Source organism: Nymphaea colorata, chromosome 1 (assembly GCF_008831285.2).
Source record: "Nymphaea colorata isolate Beijing-Zhang1983 chromosome 1, ASM883128v2, whole genome shotgun sequence".
In the NCBI taxonomy this organism is placed as follows: domain Eukaryota; kingdom Viridiplantae; phylum Streptophyta; class Magnoliopsida; order Nymphaeales; family Nymphaeaceae; genus Nymphaea; species Nymphaea colorata.
Window position 1 is genome coordinate 16,027,934 of NC_045138.2, and position 19,631 is coordinate 16,047,564.

Consider the following 19,631-nt stretch of genomic DNA (forward strand, 5'->3'; position numbering starts at 1 on the left):
TGTTTTTTGCATGTTTTTTATTTCAGGGGATTGTAGTGTACTAAGTGGCAAAATGGGATTTGGGATCAAAACTTAAGGTGTCTGCTGGCATATTCCATTGAGCTCCTCTTCTGGACCCTAAACAAGGTTTATAAAAAGCCTGGAGTAGCGGGCACAAGAGGTAGGCTGTGGTTTGAGTGGTGGAATGAATCATTCATCTTGAAAAAAAATTATTATTATTTTGGTTATAGCAATTATTCATGTTTTGCAAACTTATCAGATATTAATGTTCAGGGCAATTGCTTATTGCTTAAGTCACTATTTAATAAAGTTGGTACATTGATAACGAGTGGAACATTTAATGGCTCAAAATCGCTATGAGTTTGGTTGCTCATCCTATCACGATGAGCTTCATCGCTATAATTTCTATTTCTTAGTTTTCATGTTCATCGTTTACCATTAGACAACTAACAAATCCATGAGTTAGATTTTTCACATTTACGCTGTCAAAATAAGAAAAGGAAAACCAAAAAAGGTGTGTTTGAATGACAGAAAAAAAAGTCAGAAACAGACCATTGTATCACGACTCACCGTTATTCTATTCCTTGTTCAATCAGACGGTGGAGTGTTCGCTTGTGACGCCTCTTTAGTCTTTAATTTTTAGCAAAGTTTCTGACGCACCTCCGATGGTGCTGGAATTCAAAAAGCAGGAATCGGCTTAAACCGGAACCGACCAGTGAGAGCACAAAGTTGCCTGAACCGGCTCCAGGCTAACTCTACGTCCATCCCTTATCTGGCGGCAGAGGGGCCTGCCGCCTGCTGTGGTGGGGTTGAAAGACCGTGAGACGGAGAAAAGGCGGCAAAGCAATTGGAATTGAGGTCTTCCGGCAACGCGCTGGCGCCCCTGACTGAGAGTAGGACCTCGCCCTACATTTTGGGCGGGACGTGCCGTCTTCTTCCGTGCTTATGCTTCTACCTCTTCCTGTCCAATCTTCAACCTTTCTTGGTTGGTGTAGCTGATGAAGGGCGTTGTCAGAAGCGGCCACCTTCACTCTGCGGCATCGAGGCTCCTTTCTTCTTCTTCTTCAATTGCTGCTGATTCCGCTACCAACTTCGCCTCAGGAGTTCCACCTTTGTTTCCTGCATCTTTTTATCACCGGCACCCGTTGGAAGTCCAGAAGCTGCAACGCGCCATTGAGTGCTGCTGCCAATCCGGCAGGATTGATGACGCCTTCTCCATTTTTAGGCATATGGTCGGGTTAAACATCAGCCCATCCGTTTCCTCTTTCAATGTCTTGTTGTCCGCTTTTAACAAGGTTGGTCGGTTCGCTGCCACTCTCCCTCTTTACAACCTCATGTACAAGTCCGGGGTTCCTCCTGACGTCGCCACCATCAATATATTGATCAATTGTTACTCTGAAACCGATAGAAGCGACGTCGCTTTCGAGGTCTTCAACGAGTTTAGAGATCAAAAATTAGCCCCAAACATTGTTACTTTCAATACCCTTTTGAAGGGTCTGTGTAAGGAAAAGAGACTGGTCGATGCCATTCAATTTCATCACGACATGGCCGAGAAGAAACGGCCTCCCCCTAACGAAAGGACGTACTCTATTCTCGTCAATTTTCTTTGTAGTTTATCGAAATCGCTACATTGTCTGGGTTTGATCTCTGAGATGTTGAAATTGGGGTTGGAGCCCACGGAGTCCATGTATAACACAGTCTTAGCAGGGTTGTGCAAGGAGAGAAGGATCGGCGCGGCTCTATCACTTCACACCTCCATGAGTAAGGTCAGGAAGAAGGCCAACTTGGTCACTTACACTGCGCTAATCGACAGACTGTGTAAGGTGGGGATGCTGAAAGAAGCTAAGTTGTTATTTATTGAAATGTCGAACAATGGATTCTCACCCAATATTGTTACTTACACTGCATTGATTTGTGGTTTTTGCACGGAAGGTCTGTGGCGGGAAGCCGCGATTGCATTGAATGAGATGATCTCTCATGGGATTAGGCCAAATCTTGTAACATATACTGGAGTCATGGGTAGTCTCTGCAAACATGGCAAGTTTCAGGATGCACTCGACGTGTTCGATGGAACGGTTCAGCTTGGACTAGACCCGGGCTTAACCACTTACGCTACGATGATCCATGGGCTCTGCAAGGGTGGAAGAATGGATGCTGCTATCGGCCTCCGTCGTCAGATGGAGGTGAATGGTCTTGGGATTAATTTGGCAATTTACAATTCGCTGATTTATGGGTTTTGCAAGATTGGAAAGATGGATGAAGCCATGAAAGTTTTTCAAGAAATCAAGGAAAAAGGTTCTAGACCTGATACCATTACTTACAACGTATTGATGGATGGGTTTTGCAAGGCTGGGCATATTGGTACTGCCAGAAGTCTTTACCTTGATATGAAAGAAGAGGGTCAGAATCCTAACCTAATTAGCTATAACACGTTGATGGATGGTTTAAGTCGTGAGTATAATCTTGATCAGGTTCTTAATTTGTTCAGAGAAATTAATGATTCGAGTCAAGTGGATATTATAACTTACAACATACTCATAAATAAGATCTGCAAGGAAGATGAGGTAGTAGAGCCAAAGAAAATTGTAAATGAATTGTCTGAGAAAGGAATTGAGGCTGATGTTGTGACTTATTCAACACTGATAAATGGGCTTTGTGAAAATGGGAGGCTGCTTGAGGCCATGGACCTGCTGGGCCAGATGACGGAAAGTGGTCTTTGTCCAAATGTAATAACTTACAATAGCATCATGAAAGGGTTTTGTTTAATAGGACAGGTCGACAAAGCTGTTGAGATGCTTCATGTAATGATTGCTAATCACATAATTCCATCTGCCAATACATTGTGTCTTTTCCGGGAATATGTTCATGGTTTACCTCACCATCAGGAGACCATGGAATTACTTGAAACGGTCATACTGAAGCAAGATAAATGCTGTGATGACTCGTATATGGAACTTCTGGATGTTGTTGGTCAGCAATTAGTTCTCCCTTCTAAAGCATCATCCCATGAATGTGCAGCAGCAAAGGCAAGTAAATTATGTGAATCTTCGGGTTCATAGTTATAGAATGGGTTAATGAAGGTTCAGAACCATTTGTACCTATACATGTATATATATCTGTCAGGTACCATTCTTTTGTGTATATTCTGTATATCATATTACGTTATCAATGAATTAATGTCGGATTTTTTTTTGGTTCATCCAGTTGCCTTCCAGGATAATTTTCTTGTTTCTGGCAGGAGATATTGTGTGTACACAGTTTCATATGTCCTGCCTTTGATTGGCCAAGCCTATGCTGAGACTTCAGGCCTATTTTCTGTTCGAAGATAGCGCCTTTATGCAGCAGGGTTGTACTTCTTAGTGGGGTACTATTACCATATTTTTGCTGCTTGGATGTGTAAATATATGATTTTCCATCGTACTCTTCTTACAATTCCAACTTTTTCGTGGCCTAACCCTCTCAGTTATGTTTTATAAACTATTTTTTCAAGAAGATACAGATCAACTCTTAATCATTATTAATACACGAGAGGACTAATGGTACCGTTAACCAGACTTACAGTCTTGCAAGCAAATTGCCTTGCATGTTTCATCTAAAATTTTGCCTGGCACTGGTCCTTGGTTGGATTTCTTCACTTCCTTAAGCAATAAATAAGGTCTTTGTAAGTCCTGAAAAAAAATTCCGCTCCTAAGACACGCTTTACCTCAGCCTACCCCAGCCCCAAGCCTATCTTGACTAAACCAACCCACCTATAGAGCCAACCGCACCTAGCCCACCCAAGCCTCAGCTAGGACTAGGTTCAGCCGGCTACGCTAGTCATCTCGCTAGCTTTCCCCGGCCGTCTTCCTCGGCCTTCCTCTCTACCGTCGGCTATTTTCCGACGTACGTGGCCTAGCCACACTCGAAGGCAGGCAGGTAGACCGAGTATAACGAGTCTCAAACATAGTTCAGTGCATGTTGTAAGAATGTTGTTTCTCTTTGACAGTAGGACAAGTGTAGAAGCACCACAATGTGAAATAATGGATTGTCAATTGAAACATGGGTGGAGCAAAGAATGTGAAAGTTATGTAAGAACACAAAAACTAAGATACCAAACAAAAGTGTAATTGATTGGGATGAAAATCCACACTCCTGCAAAGGAGGCCCCCTTATATATAGGCTTCACCTTCCAGTCAGATCCTAGGTTGCCTGCTTCGAAACCTTATGTAAGAACACAAAATCTAAGAAAACAAGCATCAAAGTGTATTTGAATGAGATGTAATCCACTCTCCTGCAAAGGAGGGCTCCCTATTTATAGGCTTCACCTTCGAATCAGATCCCAGATTCCTTGCTCCGAATCCTTCTGGATCCGTAATCTATCACATGTACCCTTGCACCAAACTATGTCCTTGACTTGTGGTTCTGACATCTCTCTCCAGCTTTCCCTTTGGCATACGTCTTATTTCATCAAGGTGATGTCCTACTACTAACCAACTCTTACTGTTAATTCTTGTCTGTCCTCGACATGGATGCTGCTACACTGCATTGTCATCTACATACACATTATATAGGAAATACTTTAATCGGTGATACATCACGTACTGGGCAATTGAGCTTCTTTGGGTTCTCCTGCACGGTCAGTCTGCTTGCTGGATAAAGGAATGCAGAATCACTTGGAAATAGTTCAGAGGATAGAGTATGACAATCTTTCAGCAACTGGAATTTTTTCGGGAGCTTGACCTAGCAGAGGCTGGATGAGGTTTGATTTTTCGTAATTATTTTGCAGAAATGTCCTCCCCATAATTATGAAATACAGTTGCTGCAGAAGACATATCTGCATGTACTTTAAGCCTGTCGCCCATTACTGGGTTGAAAGATCTCTATGTGCGAGTTCTAATCGCGACTACAACAGGCGCCAGTAGCACTAGGCACATGCAGAGGTTGCATCATTTGCCAGGCTAAAAGATGTGGAAGTTGGAGATGCAACTTCAGTAATTTCGTGCTCATTTTTGACAGCAGGCTGTGCAGAACGTAGAGGAGCAGGTTTATCTTAGTCATGTGTCAGTAGACCCCATTCTATTCTGTTATGGAGCTTATCGGGTTAGCATGAAGGATCAAACTTTTGCAGAGTTCCCACCAGAAGAATTCAAGTCTCCACATTGAAAACTAAGGAACAGAAACATATGGGCTTAATCAGACTTATTAGTTACTTCGCTTCTTTAATCCAGGTTCTCTGTTCCCTGATTCTGAACAACGAACTAGATACTGTGCAGACTGCAGTTGTGAAGCGCTAGGCTGCTAGGTCTTGTATGGAAGGATCTGTTTAGGGAGCATGTTGTGGTTGTTGCATCAATTTGTGCCATCGATTGAAGGCGAACCCCACACGGATGTGGCGGTGGATCTGAGGATTTGTCAACCTTTTGTGGAATTTACAGTGTAGCTTGTATAAAAGAATATAATACGGGCACCAAGATGGAGAATCTGTGCGAGAGAGTACAAATTTTCCAACACCTTCTGCTGTAATAGTAGCCAAAGTCTCACCCGCAATCTTGAAGTGCCAGTTAATGGTTGTCCTTTGGAAATTTCAAAAAACAGAACTGAACTCGGTATTTGTGGAATGCGTGCGTGGAGTCTGTTAGATTTGGTGAGGAAATCGTACACCGTGTTAGAATTGGATTACCAGTCGCGTGGATCGCATCATCGTGTAGTCTCTCCTCCCATGAACTGCTTCTACTTCCTCTCTGTCCCTCTCGGGGGCTTCAGCAGTCGGAAACATCGTGTTGTCTCTCCCCAGAACTCCCATGAGCTACTGATAACATCTCCCTCTCTCTCACAAGTAACTTTAAATGACCACTCGCTATTTGATTTCATAAATTACTATAAGAAATTGGAAATGATGCTTTTAATTTGCTTAATATAAACATGTTAACAGTGTGTTCGAGTGCACTTTATAAAAAATGCAGATGCAGAGAGAGAGAGAGAGAGAGAATGCCTGCCGAACAAGTACACTTCAAAAAAGGATAAGGAATTTTGATTAGAAAAATCTCTGTGCAGTATACAATCTTGCATCACAGCCTCAAAGCTGCTCAACAGGAAAAAGTGTGAGAAAAAAGGGAAAAAATGAAAACTAAATCCTCCATTAACCAACAATTAGACTCGCAGGAACATCTTATCCTAATTTTTTAGCTTTTCCTTCGGATTACTAAGGAAGCCACCTAGTCAAACAAGCTAAAGCCCATATCCTGCAAAATTGTCAACATCATGGAACTGTCAGAATAGGGTGCGGAAAAGAAAGAACCAAAAGTCCAACTTAGATGAGTGAGAGTACTAACCTCATCGGATTCCTCTTTCTCTTCAACCTTCTCTTCCTTCTTTGGCTCTGCAGCTGCCGGGGCTGCAGCTGCACCACCACCACCACCAGTAGCAGCCATTGCAACAGCAACACCACCACCTGATGGGACAGAAGCAAACTTTTCCCTTCCAGAAGCAATAAGTTCAGTTATGTCTTTGCCTTGCACTTCACTCAATAGAAAATCTATCCTATCATCTTCAGCTTCCGCACCAACTGTTCAAAGGGTGGATATACCACGTTAAAACAAATGACAAGGAGGTAGAATGACATGAGAGGCTCAGTCAGTTCATCAACCAGCGGAAAGAACAAATAAGCACAAGAGCAAGGGTCACCATTTCCACGTTATTATGCAAGAGCACAATAAGTTGCATTTGCAGATCTTAAGAATAAACCCAATTCAACTCTTGTAAAAACCAATATAGGAAGAAAGACAAAAGACCTCATTCTTTTTCTTTTTTTCAATCTTCCAGATGGTTTAAAAGCAATTTCTATCATTGTTTATGCAAGACTTTAAAACCCACTAATTCAGACTTCACCTAGAATCAATTGACTCATGACTTGCTGGGTCAACTCAGTGACATTGGCCTGGTTTTGACAGATTTGTTTTTTCATTAAGCATTATTTATATATGTACAAAATAGTGTTTTTAATTCATTATAACATTGATATATTACATGTGATATGTAGATACTACATGTATAAAATGCAAATCTTAGCAACGCATTTGCAAAAATTATGTTCTGCTGTATGCACATGCATCTTCTGTGTAATATAGTAAAAATTTGATAGAGGACACAAACAACATACAAAATTTAATATCATCTACATAGCACGGTTGTGTGATACACACACGTCAGTCACGCACAAGAATGACTCGTTAAACCAGCCTATGACTGCAGACTCAGAAATGAACTTGAATGACATGGCCATTGCCATGACTCATGTTAACTCCTGGTCTTCTAGTTTTTTAACCACGTTAAGGACTGAGTCAACCCAGCAGACTTGGTTGGGCTTTTTAAATACTGGGTATACTTTGTCAAAACTCCTGGACTCGCCTAGGACTCTAATGTTGGATGGTTGCTTGAGCTGTTTGTCCGTAACCAACCTGCCATTTCAAAGTACCTAGGCAATAGAGTGGGGTGGCTAGACTTGAGTAACACTCAATAGCCTAAGCTTTTCTCTTCAACAGCATAGATTTTTCTTCTTTGCCACCTAAGATAACGGTTCTTCTGTTTCTATCTCTTCTTTCCCTTCATCCATTTGAAGTCTTCTTTTTTCTTTTTCTTCTGTCTTTATGAAGATTTTCTTTTTGGGATTTGTTTTCAGGGTGCATGTGGTTTTTGCATTAGAAGTATATGTAAGTAGATATATATGCAGTTATGTATTTATAAAGATAATCACAGTAATAGTTCATACACATTTATACTTTGAATTTGTTGGGGATTTATCTTCTCTGGATATAAATGTGCTGCTCATCTTCCTGTAAGTCACATGGACTTGACAAATGAGAGGCTGTACCTGAGTCACTGTGGCATTAGACTTCATCAACAAGAGTCCAATCCTGTTAGATGCACCAGACTATTTCGTCCAAAACTCCGGGCACGCCTAACTCAAATCAATGGTGAGTTTGTTACAGTCAAAATGATCGGGTGCACACAGGTATGTTCTTTCTGAAATTTTGGTTCAATTCACGGTTTTGTCTAAATTTTCCATCTCACTGTCAATGAAAGAAAACAAGAAAAAACTAAAAGAGTTAAGACACAACCATCCTTCTCTGTTCCCACGCCCCTCCACCCCTTCTTTTAGTTCTGTTATTCTTGGTGCTCTCTCTCTCTCTCTCTCTTTGAGCCCCCTCTTGACTCAATAGCAACAGCTGCCAACTAGCTATGGTGACAGCTTAGTTGTTAAGGCTAGGCATGGCCAAGGCATGAGTCCACACCCGACGCCTAAGTCCATCACATAGGCAACATGTGTTAGACTGGTGCCTAGGCTAGCACCTAGGTGCGCCTAGGCTGGACTAGGCGCTAGCATGTGTAGTCCATGGAAAGATGAAAAGTCACTTTCCCTTTAAATTAAGTCTTGTAATTTTATCATACACCGTTATACCGTAGACTCTTATATTATATGCAGCTACATTATCTACTTTCTGTTTTTTAAGTACAGTTTGCTGTACGTTGATTACATATTCTTTATCAACTCATCAAGTGGAAGTTCCAGCCATACATTAAGTACATGATCTAAAACCAATGAATTTCTGTATAGATCTTATGTGCTCTAAAACTGTAAAACATATTTTGTGGAACCTATGCCAGCCTTCTTACCCATGATAAAACCTAGGTTTATGGTAAAAAGACCACCAGTTTCTCTTGTTTAATGCATGTCTAATAATCAAAGAAATGCATGCAGACCTCACTTTTGCAACCTGAATACAGATTTATTTTCTCATTGGTGAGGGTGTTTTGTGTGTTATATGTATATTATATGTTATATGTACAATCTGTTGCAACAAATTGTAATGTATATTATATGTACTGATTTGATAAGATTTTGGTTTGAAATGATTCAAATGAAATAGTCTATAAGGTCCATAACTTAAATAGTCTACAAGAAATGCAAGCACTGCCCAGTATGTAAACAAGAATGACATGTTTTCTTTTGTGTATCAAACTAAGGCATCAGCTAGAACAGAACAACACAGTTTTCCAGTATGTAAACAAGCTGAAAATGTACTGTTAATCTGTCATGTAACCAAGAACAGAACAGTGTTTCATGTTTTACTTTTTGGCGTTACTTACGAAGTATAATCATTCAATTAGAACAGAATAGAACAGTTTTTCAAGTTCTACTTGGAATAGAAGCTTACAGTTCAGTCAGTATCTACATAATTTTATTATGTAATGGTTAACATAACTAAAAAAAACAAACAAAAAAGGCCGCTATTTTTGCCTAGGTGCTGAGTGCCTGGGCGCCTTGACAACTAAGGGTGACAGGCAACCAGTGCTCAGCAAACAGTTATCTCTTTCTCTCTCCCCCTCTCTCTCCCTGTTGAGACACTTGGTTTTCTCTCTAAATCCCGCCAGGATTCATTGTGCCCTCACGAGGGGAGCACGACTTCAACACTCTTTAACATGATTTTGGTCAGTTTTGTCATTCCTTCTTTTGATGATTTACTGATGACACCAAAAACATGGGAGATATTGGTAGAACAAAAATAATGAACTGGAAAGTGAGTTATTAACTTATCTTTATAGACAAATGCAAGGCTGGACTCGTGCATAGGAACACCAAGCAGGTGGACACCTTGGTTTTTGCCTAGGCTACAATACTAGGAAGAGCATCATTGTTTGTCTGATTGATTATTGTTGAATATTCTATGTAATTGTCAATATTATGAATATTCTGTTAGATATATCGAAGTTCTCCCCCCAACTGCTGAATGTTATATTGAACATAATATTGTCGAAAATTGCCAATCAGCTTTTGCTTGTTCTTTTCAGCCAGTTTAGGCTCCAACTAGGCCCAGACTAAGCCTGTTTGAAGGCCCACCGCCTGAAACTGCCAAACTTTTGATTGCATGGCATGCAACTGATAAGATTCTCCGACCAAGTGAGAATCCGCGTGCATGAGCATTTCTCACCTTGATACCCAGACGAACCTAAATCTGCATCTTCAACTTGGGTAAGGCCCTAATTTCTTTAATACATTACAGTGGTAAAGATTATTATTGTGACTGATGAATGAAAAAATAAAATATAACAGCACCCTCCGTTTAGGCCAAGAATGACGGAAGAACGAAAGAAGTACACACAATAAAGAAAGCAATGCAGTAAACACAGCAGAAACCTGAAACAAGTACCATCAGCTATACCAATCGAAGACCACAACAACGAAAATCGATCGCACCAAAAGACAGACAGCTATAAAACCCCAAGCGCGCCAAGAACCAAGGTTATACCAATATAGGAAACAATTTCTCCACGCAATAATGTGTTCCAAGAACTAAGGTGAACCAGAAAAAAACTTAGCTAGGCAAAAATGCATCAGAACCAACGTGAGCAAAAACTCATTAATTATGAGTACCAGCAATCAAAATTCCAGAAGTGAACGAACAACATATACACACACTCACGGAGTACCTGAACCAAGGATGGACTTCAGATCGCCAGCTGATGGGTTGGCATTTCCGCCCAACACGGCGAGCAAGTAAGCTGCAACGATCTTCATCTCTCTCTCTCTCTCTCGCGTCTCAGAAAAAATGCGCGCGGAAACGGGAACGGAAGACGACCAACGACCTTCTAGGGTTTTTTCCGCGTTCGGGTTTCCCTCCGCTTTGGTAACTTTTTCTTTATGATCCAACCTTTTGATCAAAACCTCATGAGGGAACCTCATTTTCCTGAATTCTCTGATTCGACCACACGTGATCGCTTTTGTTGTGATTGATTTTTGTGAACAAAATGACATGACGGCGAATCGGTGATATTCTTTTACCTCTTGAGCAAACCCCAAAATACTATAGAAAAAAAAGATGCAAGTCTTCGTACTTCTCATAGACTTTAATTTGAAACTCCCCTTTAATTGTTCCCAAAAAATATAAGGACTTTATTTGGGTTACAATACGTTTGGTTGGTTAAATAAGAAGGAAATGAAAATTAAAAAACTTGTTTGGTTGCAAGAAAAAAAAAATTGATAACTCAATGTAAATCCAATGAGTTTAAACAAGAGAGATTGAAAAGTAAAGGAAAATGATTGTTCATTTCCTTTCATTTCTTTTTTACCTGAACAAAATGGAAAATCATTCACAAAAACTTGCTTGGTGACAAGAAGCCACTGCAAGACAACAGGAAAAAAAAAACAAAGAAAAAGAAAACATGAAAGAGCAGAGATGATGGGAAGGGAAGGAGTGGGAGAGAAGGGAAACTAAATAGTGGCTTTTTTTTTTATGAGGTTAACAAATTTTCAATTGTCTATATGAAGCACTAACCCCAATCTTGTGGGGTTATTTTTTCATAACTGGACCCAAGTTTCAACTAAGGGTGAACACGAGCAGAGTGAGACCAAGTTCAATTAGCTCAAACTCGGCTCAACTAATGAAACCTCATGCTCGATAATAGTTCGACAAAACAGCTCGAGCTCGACTCGGCAATTAAGTATTGAGTTCGAGCTCGACTCGATTAAGGCTCATCAAACTTGAAGGAGATTTTGTAAAAACTTACATGATTAACCATACCAAGGCATGAGTCCACACCCGTCGCCTGAAGCTGCGTGTGCCAGCTGAATTGGGTGCCCAATGTGTTAGTTTTTTTAGGAAAAGGTCGTTGGAAGAAAATCATAAGTCTCACTACATGATTTACCTTGGAAACACTAAGATATACTGCATTATAAAATACTAACCAACCTTTTATCATTGGAGCAATTAGGAAAAGTAGAACAGCAGCGAGCAGCAATAAATCAGAAAATCAGAAACTATTGCAACTGGTTGAGAAGGAACTACGAGCTCACTGTTAGTAGTCTTGGAAGTTGATCTATTTGGAGATCGTCCAATCATGCTAGGATTGGATTTGGAGTGATTCGGCGGCTTGGATCTAATCTAAATTTGATATGAGATATAAACATAGTCACAAATTCCATTCTTTGCATTTTAAATTGTAAGATTTTTTTCTGGTATAATATGGTGAGCTTGACAAAAGATAAAGAATAAGAGAAAAATATGTAATTTTTTAAAAATAAAAATATGAAAAATAAAATATCTGAGAAACAAATAAAACAACATCAAAACAATAAATAGATAAGTAAAAAATAAGAATTAAAAAATAGAAACAAGCATACTCTCATTGAAAAATGTAAAAAAGCCTAAAAATGCTAAAAATTGTTTTGTTTTGTTTTTTTTTGCGTTTTTTCCGTTCCTACCGTATATGAAAGAAACAGTGTATTTTATATTCTTTACTGACTTATTTTTTGCGTTTTAAACTCATTTTTTATGACTGTGATCTAAAGCCTGATCTTCCTTTATCATGCTTGTTCAATGCATAAAATGACACCTAAATCCATCAATTTAACTTCGAAAGTAATGAAATTTGAACAAGGCTATTTAACACTTGAAACAACATAAACATTACTTTAAAGTCAAATAAATGTATGTATTTTAATATGTATAATTTAATCCATTTCATGCATGCATTCCCGACTTCCAAGGAAGAAGACAACTCTGATGAGTTGTTAAGGAGAGGGCCTCGATGGGTTGCTTCCCTGCCTTTTGCCGCCATCTCTCCTCGCTAGGACCTCCTTTGGTAGTCTAAGGCAAACAACAGCATGGTGTTGTGCGTAGCAGTGTTTTCACCACTTTTTACTCCCAAAAATCAGTAAGAAGTAAAATTTTTACTGATTTTATGTCGGTAAACAGTAAGGGACAATAATGGTACTGCTTCTCGCCAATGATGAACTGAAAACCTTACGGAAACTACATTTTTCACCACGTTCCTCTGTTGGAAGTGGGATTAACCACAGGAAACCTTCTTTTTCCTCCATTAATAGAGATTCTTTTTTATTGGCAAAGTAAAAATTTTACCAAAGAAACATTTTCCATCATTTCATATCTGAACTGAGATTTGCAGTACTAAACAATTGTCAGTCAAGCTCAGATCCGACGCAGAAAATTCAGAATGGTAGGCATTAAACATGCATCTCAAGTAAATAGTAAATGTAGCCAGTTTGAGAGGTGATCAACCAGCCTTTTCTCTCTCTCTCTCTCTCATTTTTGCTGTTTTTTTTTTGGGAATTGTTTTTTTTACTAAGGGACCTCTTATCCCTAAATTTTGTTATATATTTCCATTCTCTCTCTCTCTCTCTCTCTCTCTCCCTCTCCCCCTGGCAAGACGCTAACTGCATGCATGCAAGGAAGGCAGGACAAAACCACCATTAATGTGGTTGAGGAAAAAATTATGGCTGAACTTCTGACCAGTCGTTACTGCAGATGCGTATATCTCTGCATGTCTGCACCAGTCATTTATTAGCCAACTGATCTCACTGTACCTATATATATATATATACTTGCTCGAAATGGGTAGTTGGGATCTTTTATTATTAGTTCTTTACAGCGCATATAATTTGCTCATCCCCTTCGCTGCTTGACCGGTTGCTGCTGTGGGCTTCCTGTCCATCGATTCGTCATGGCGCTGCAGCTATCAGAAAATAAATACCAAGCCATATCTATGCTCGAGAGGTGAAAGATCTAATGCAAAATTGCTTTCTTTAGAATATTGTGCATGCTTGTAATTGCGTGTGCAAAAGCAGAAATCTCCTAGGTGGTACAATTGCATCTGAACTTAAATCGTGCAAAAAGAACCATTTGGATCTTGATTGAGTATCATGCAGGTTGTGAGCTAACCAAGTTTCAATTTGCTGTTAAAATTGAACGTAGCGAGGAAGTTGGTAAAATTGCAAATAATTGAAACGAAGATTTTCAATTATTGATTTAGGTGAAGAAGTGACGTCTCACTTTCAAGCGCTCCATGTCGACATTTTCTTGGGTAAATTTGCAGTCTTTTGGTGTCGGCGCCAAGTCCCTTTATTTTTTGAGTTTTCTAGGTAACAGAATGATTTGAAATATTTTATATTGATCTAAAATTTAAAGAAAAAGAAAATATATAGATTGATATTTAAGGCAACAGCGGTAAATTGGTTTCCTAATAGTAAACTTAAGTTTATATAATTAGTTCTGATTCCATGGTTGAATAAAAATGAAAAAGAACAAACACTGCCCTTTGAATCAAATAATTTCTCCTCCCCAGTCTTTTTCTTATTTATTTATTTTCCAAGTTGTCAAATGTCACCTCGCTTTCTTGGACGGCTCTTTAATAATTGACCTACTTCCCTTGGAGCTCTTAGAGCATGCTTGCAACTTTGCCGCACAGCCTAAAAAAGTAAAAATCTCTGCTACCAACTTGTTAAAATCTGATTGAAGGTTAAAAAATGAAATTGCCTTGTACAGAGTGGACATAACTTATATATAACTTAAGTATAATGGCAATCGAATCGACGTAGGAGGTGAATGAATCTGTAACAAAGTACAGACGACTGAGCTCACATTTTAACGAAGATGAATCCTTTTGCGAAAAGATCTGTGAAGTTGCAGTTTCGCTTGTTACCTTTGAAAAAAACTCGTGAGTGCAGCGGTAAAATTTTTCGAACGTACCTTCTTGATCATCAGTTGTACGCTCATAATTTCGGCTTGTACAGAACGATGCTCACAGGAATCGAATAGGACCGGTGGCATGACAGCACATTTGATCACCATGCCAACCCTTCGAATTTAAGATGAAAGCTACAACATCATCAACCATTAAAAGCAAAATTTGATGTAAAAACGACTATTTTTAAGAAGGATGAACTAATTCTTGGAACTAAATCGATTATCAGATGAATCACCTCGGTGTGCATCATCACCAAGTTTCATTGGGTTCCAGGTCTTGATCTTCTTCCCATTCCAATCGTTGAAGCGACCAGATAATGGGAGATCATGCATAATATCTGTCTGCGAGTACCGTGTTTGGCAGATCTCATCCTGCCACTTTGCACCTTGCTGAGCTTTCGTATGAAACTGTTCTCGTAAGTCATAGTGGTCAGAGCTCACTCTGAATTTTTTTACTTTACGCACATCCTGAGGTCTAGTTCCTGAGAGTTTTAACTGCCATAAAAGAAAGATTGCAGAGTGTGCAAATTTCTATGGGCAGCTGCTCTGTTTAATTAATACGATGCCTGAGGAGAAGTTACTATACTGCCAAACAAGAATTGAATGGATTTCTCGTGCTTCTCCCACTGCAATAAAGATGACACTTGGGCACACAGAAACGCTTTGGAAACCACCTAATCAATATTTTGATTCAAAGAAAGTGATTTTTACTTTTTGGAACCTGGAAATCGACTCTATACCAAAATTTGATGCACTAAGAACTTTAAAATTTTTGATAAATTTCAAACAATTTTATTTAGTACTTCCAAATAAGTCTGAGCGACCATGTTTAATTTTTGATGCTGCACATCATATAAAATCACAAAAGAGAAAACCGTTAACTGAATTTCAAAATGAAGCTAGGCAATTTTATGACATTACATTGCTTAATCCAACCTGGCCGTAGAGAAAACCCATTAATGCTTCATTCTGATAATCAAATTACTTGTGCATTCAATATATCACTGCTGCTAAAACTTGCTCTGTTTTCATGCATGCAGTTGCAGAACTTGCTTTTTCTTGATCACAATAAAGAAAGAGATATTCTCGACCACTCACTACATAACCATAAGTCCATAACCAAGATCTGACAAGTCTTGGAATCAAAGATCTCATCAACATAATACAATAGCTTCTTTAAGAAAGCAAGAACCAAAATTGAAAAGCAGGTTAAACCAGTGCTGATTAAAAGCGCTTCCGTCCTATATCCGACTTTCGTCGCCCTATTGTATATACAGATGAAAGTGGACGGACAATTTAACCAAGAGGACTCTTACAATTGAACAATAGTAAAAGATAATTGACTCTGTCCGTTCAGAATCAAACTTTAACACCAAGATTTTTGGAACAAAAGAAAGAAAAAATAAACAAGACTCTGAAAAAGAAGGAAAAAATTTTCAACTGTCTCACTGAATCCTGACCCAAATGCCGGGGCTGGGTATGCGACGATGGACGACGAAGAGCATGTAGTAACCGGGAGGCGCCGCCGCCGCAGTCGGTGGGCTCAGCACGGTCACCCGATACATTGACGGCGCAGACAGGCGCGACCCCTCCACCATCTCCAGCACCACCATCCTCTGGTTCATGGAGAAGGAGTGAGTCGTGAAGGTCGGCGACAGCATCTTCACTTCCACCTCCTCCTCCTCTTCATTGTACTCCTCCCACCACATGCCTTCTTCCATCGACGTCCAACTGGTCAATTCGAACTCGATGGTCAGCGACTGCTTGTACCCGAACTCCCCCGCCGGTAACGCCACGATCCTCGGACGCGACTCCGCCGCTTCCGGCGACAGGTATGGAGGAGAGAAGGCCTCCAAGCGAAGCTCTGTCGGGTAGTCCACGCCGGAAAAGCTGTAGTTCACGTTCGGGTTGCTCCCTCCTACGAGGACTCTTCCATCCGGCAACACCACCGCCGTCGAGTGGTACAAACGCGGGATTGGTGACGCGCTCATTACACTGAATCTTTGGCCCCGAGGAGCTCCTGGCTGGTAGATGACCGGATTTAAGGCTGGATTCCGGCCCAGCTGCCACCCGGCGGTGCCGCTCATGGCGCCGTTGATGATGAGGACTTGACCGTTGGGCAGGATGAGCATGTCGCTCATGACTCTGGGCATCGGCATCGTCTCCATCTCCCACTCCGGCGAGGGGTCCGTCAACCTCAGCCGCCCACACGTGGACAATGCCGTGACGAACTCCCCGGCTATAGCCTTGGCGAAGGAACCCTTCTGCGCCCCGCCGCAGACCAGTACTTCTACTGCCCGGACACCGCCGGGGTGCCTCTCGGACAGCCGGATGGGAAGCAAGACCGACGAGCCGGTGCTCGGGTAGTTCCTGGGGTTCTTGCCGGGAATCTCGGGGAACTCGCGCAAAATCCTACCGCTGACGTAGTCCAACAGGATGGATCGAGTGTTGGCGAAAATGAAGAGATTCCCGTCGGGCAGGAGGTGGACGAATGGGTAGAGGTTGTTCTCATCCGGAACGTCGTGGGTTTCTTGGAGGAACGGGAGGTCGAACTTCTCCGGCGGGTCCGAGTTCGGGAAGAACTCGTAGTTGAATTGCCGACGGCCACCAACGATGATGATCCGGCCGTCGGGAAGAATGTGGTTGGTGGCGTACCACCGCCTGGCGGCGAGCGCATTCGGGAACTCGTGCCAGTCACAGTCCTCGAAGTCGGAGCAAGGGGAGAAGACGCGAACGACGCGGTCCCCATCGTTGTAGCCGCCGGTTTGGACGAGGCGGCCGTTGGGGGCAACGGCGCCGGAGGAACAGAAGGTGTCCGTCTGGACGGTGAGAGGGCGGGGGACGTTGGTGGCGACGTCGTAGACGAGGGAGTGGGCGGTGCAGTCCTTCTTGAGGGCGACGTCCTCGGGGTCGTTGCGGCAGCGGCCGAAGGGGAGGCTCAAGTTGGAGTGGCCGAAGTCCGTCCGGTCGAACATGATCACCTTGTCGTTGTGCAGCACCTGCATGTGCATCGCCGATATCCCGATGCTGTGCCTGAGTAGCTGCCATTCTCCTCCACCGTTTCCTTGGTGCGCCGACGATCGCGCACCAAGAAGCAGGCAGCAGATCAAGACGGTCAATGGAAGGAGCAACGCCTGTGATCGGCAAGATGGCACCACCCTCATCTCTCTCTCTCTCTCTCAAACACACTCTTCCTCCCTCCCTCTCTCCCTCCCTCCCTATATATATTATAAATTTTTCACAGTATTCCTTTCATACACTTCATGATCCATCAAGAAGAGGACATTTTGAAATATATATAGATTATTAGTTACTAAATGATAGTAGTAAAATATGTGAAAGATGAAAATTATACAACTAATGACGGTAAAAAAATCGTCGAAGAAAAACATGCAGCAAACTTTTACGGTGCATGGGAAGTGTAAAATTCAACTTCTTGAGAACAATATTTTGACTGCTTTTCTCCCCTTCATAACTGTGATGGGACGAACGACATTTGGGCCACATGGGAGCAGAAAACTTTTAATGGCCCATGAAAAGAATCAATTCACAGAAAGAAAATTCTTGCTTCACTAAATTTTCATCGTCTTAAATGCAAGCTGTTTCTCTCAATCCCGCCAGGATTAGGTCCTAGGCAAGCCAACCTCATTGTTACAGTCGACACAGTACTAATGAAAATGAAAATGGCTGATTCTTTACCGAGACTTTGTGAACAGATTTCTTGCAAGGAAGGCGTGAGAAACTTAGAACATGCAGGTTCTGAGCCGTGCTATAACTTGTCCACAAGATCCTACATTTTAGCCGCAGTGGGAATCTGGGTCCAGTTCTAAACCGGATCTCATATGGTAGAGCTGACACCAGATCAAAATTATGCATGTCAATTCCAGATATGCCAAAAAAACTTGGATGTTTGAGTACATATATATCCAGAAAGAATAAGTCGGGGCATTGATAAACATGATCAGATTGAACAGGCCACGGGTTAGAGATATCCAACGTACCCGATTCATATATTATGCAACCTTTCTCCTAAGATCTGACTATTGGGGATATAATGAACTGTTGATTCAGATATAAATCATTCAAGTGCATCGAAATGATGCTGCAGCAAAAACAAAATCTCAAAATCAGATCTTAACCGTTGCAGTTTTAGCTGAATTAGGTTGGAAATTGAAAGCCCCTTCGGTTGCCGGGTCATTCAATTATTTTCACCTACCCGTTTTATATCAGATCTCACGTGGGTGGGGGGCACTGGCTGGAAGCATGACGGGTTCCGGATCCAAAACCGGTCGGGTGTTGAAGAAGACCAGAACAGAAAAAACAGTCATAAAGTTGGAGAAAAGAGTTTAGCTTAAAATTTAATTTGAATATATAGTATTTGATCCAGATTGATATATGTTAGTCAAAATAGTCGCTTCATATAATGCAATTCCTAATTACCCACCAAACACAAACTAATGTTGTTTTCTGGGAAAAAAAATATCCATATCTGAAAAAAAGTACCGGATCCGGGTAGCATTATCTACCATCTAGTGATGCTTTTATTAGCAATAACTTCACTTTTTTAGCATCTTCATAAATGGGATGCAGTGTGTCCATTGGTGCAGTTGGGTTGCCGATCTGTCTGCATTTAGATATTCCTTTGTGATCTGTAAGCCATTAAAGAATTGCCAGGAAAGCCACCCGACCAGTCTCCCTTGTCTTCACCTCATCACAAAAACAATTTAAACAAGAAGGCGGGCATTTGGAAGAGAATTAAAGAAAATATTAAGAAGACAGCATGCAGCTATGTTTAGATTTAGGTTCTGAACTCTGTTGCTCATAAAAGAGCCTCTTGCTTTGGCTCCAGGGAATGAACTGCAGCCTCCCGTTACTTGGAGTTGGTTATGTTCATTCAATTGCAGAACCAAACTTTTGAATGATCAGTTGAGTTTGGTATTGAGAATAAGGCCTCATAAAGAGCCCAGTTCGGTAAGTAAATGCCGTTTTGCATCCAAATACGAATTCTGAACACAATCTCACATTTAAATATGCAAAAGACCCAAAATTTGGGATCTGAAGTTACCCATAGATTCCGTATCAAAAAATGCATCTACGTTCATATGTAACTCA

The 19,631-nt window shown here is 41.1% G+C and overlaps 3 protein-coding genes across 3 annotated transcripts; 1 reads left to right on the forward strand and 2 right to left on the reverse strand.

Moving 5' to 3' along the window:
- Positions 1 to 677: 677 nt before the first annotated feature.
- Positions 678 to 3,177, forward strand: LOC116245936 (pentatricopeptide repeat-containing protein At1g63330-like). Its single transcript, XM_031617564.2, has one exon. It carries the CDS (start codon positions 999 to 1,001, stop codon positions 3,057 to 3,059), a length of 2,061 nt encoding a protein of 686 aa, XP_031473424.1. The 5' UTR covers positions 678 to 998; the 3' UTR covers positions 3,060 to 3,177.
- Positions 3,178 to 5,988: 2,811 nt separating this feature from the next.
- On the reverse strand, positions 5,989 to 10,669 carry LOC116250922 (60S acidic ribosomal protein P2-like). Its single transcript, XM_031624918.2, has 3 exons — positions 10,468 to 10,669; positions 6,312 to 6,544; positions 5,989 to 6,221 (listed from the first exon to the last, which is right to left on the reverse strand). The coding sequence occupies exons 1-3, from the start codon at positions 10,553 to 10,555 to the stop codon at positions 6,195 to 6,197; spliced, it is 348 nt and encodes a 115-aa protein (XP_031480778.1). The 5' UTR covers positions 10,556 to 10,669; the 3' UTR covers positions 5,989 to 6,194.
- A 4,890-nt stretch (positions 10,670 to 15,559) lies between these two features.
- On the reverse strand, positions 15,560 to 17,712 carry LOC116251002 (aldehyde oxidase GLOX-like). Its single transcript, XM_031625054.2, has one exon. It carries the CDS (start codon positions 17,681 to 17,683, stop codon positions 15,965 to 15,967), a length of 1,719 nt encoding a protein of 572 aa, XP_031480914.1. The 5' UTR covers positions 17,684 to 17,712; the 3' UTR covers positions 15,560 to 15,964.
- Positions 17,713 to 19,631: the final 1,919 nt, after the last annotated feature.

Bases quoted from the DNA above. Each gene is read 5' to 3' on its own strand.
- LOC116250922 (XM_031624918.2), bottom strand. From the start codon at position 10,555: ATGAAGATCGTTGCAGCTTACTTGCTCGCCGTGTTGGGCGGAAATGCC. The intron at 6,545-10,467 runs GTACTCCGTGAG...CCCTTTGAACAG, and splicing joins GAAGTCCATCCTTGGTTCAG to TTGGTGCGGAAGCTGAAGAT. The intron at 6,222-6,311 runs GTTAGTACTCTC...ACAATTTTGCAG, and splicing joins AGAAAGAGGAATCCGATGAG to GATATGGGCTTTAGCTTGTT.
- LOC116251002 (XM_031625054.2), bottom strand. From the start codon at position 17,683: ATGAGGGTGGTGCCATCTTGCCGATCACAGGCGTTGCTCCTTCCATTG.
- LOC116245936 (XM_031617564.2), top strand. From the start codon at position 999: ATGAAGGGCGTTGTCAGAAGCGGCCACCTTCACTCTGCGGCATCGAGG.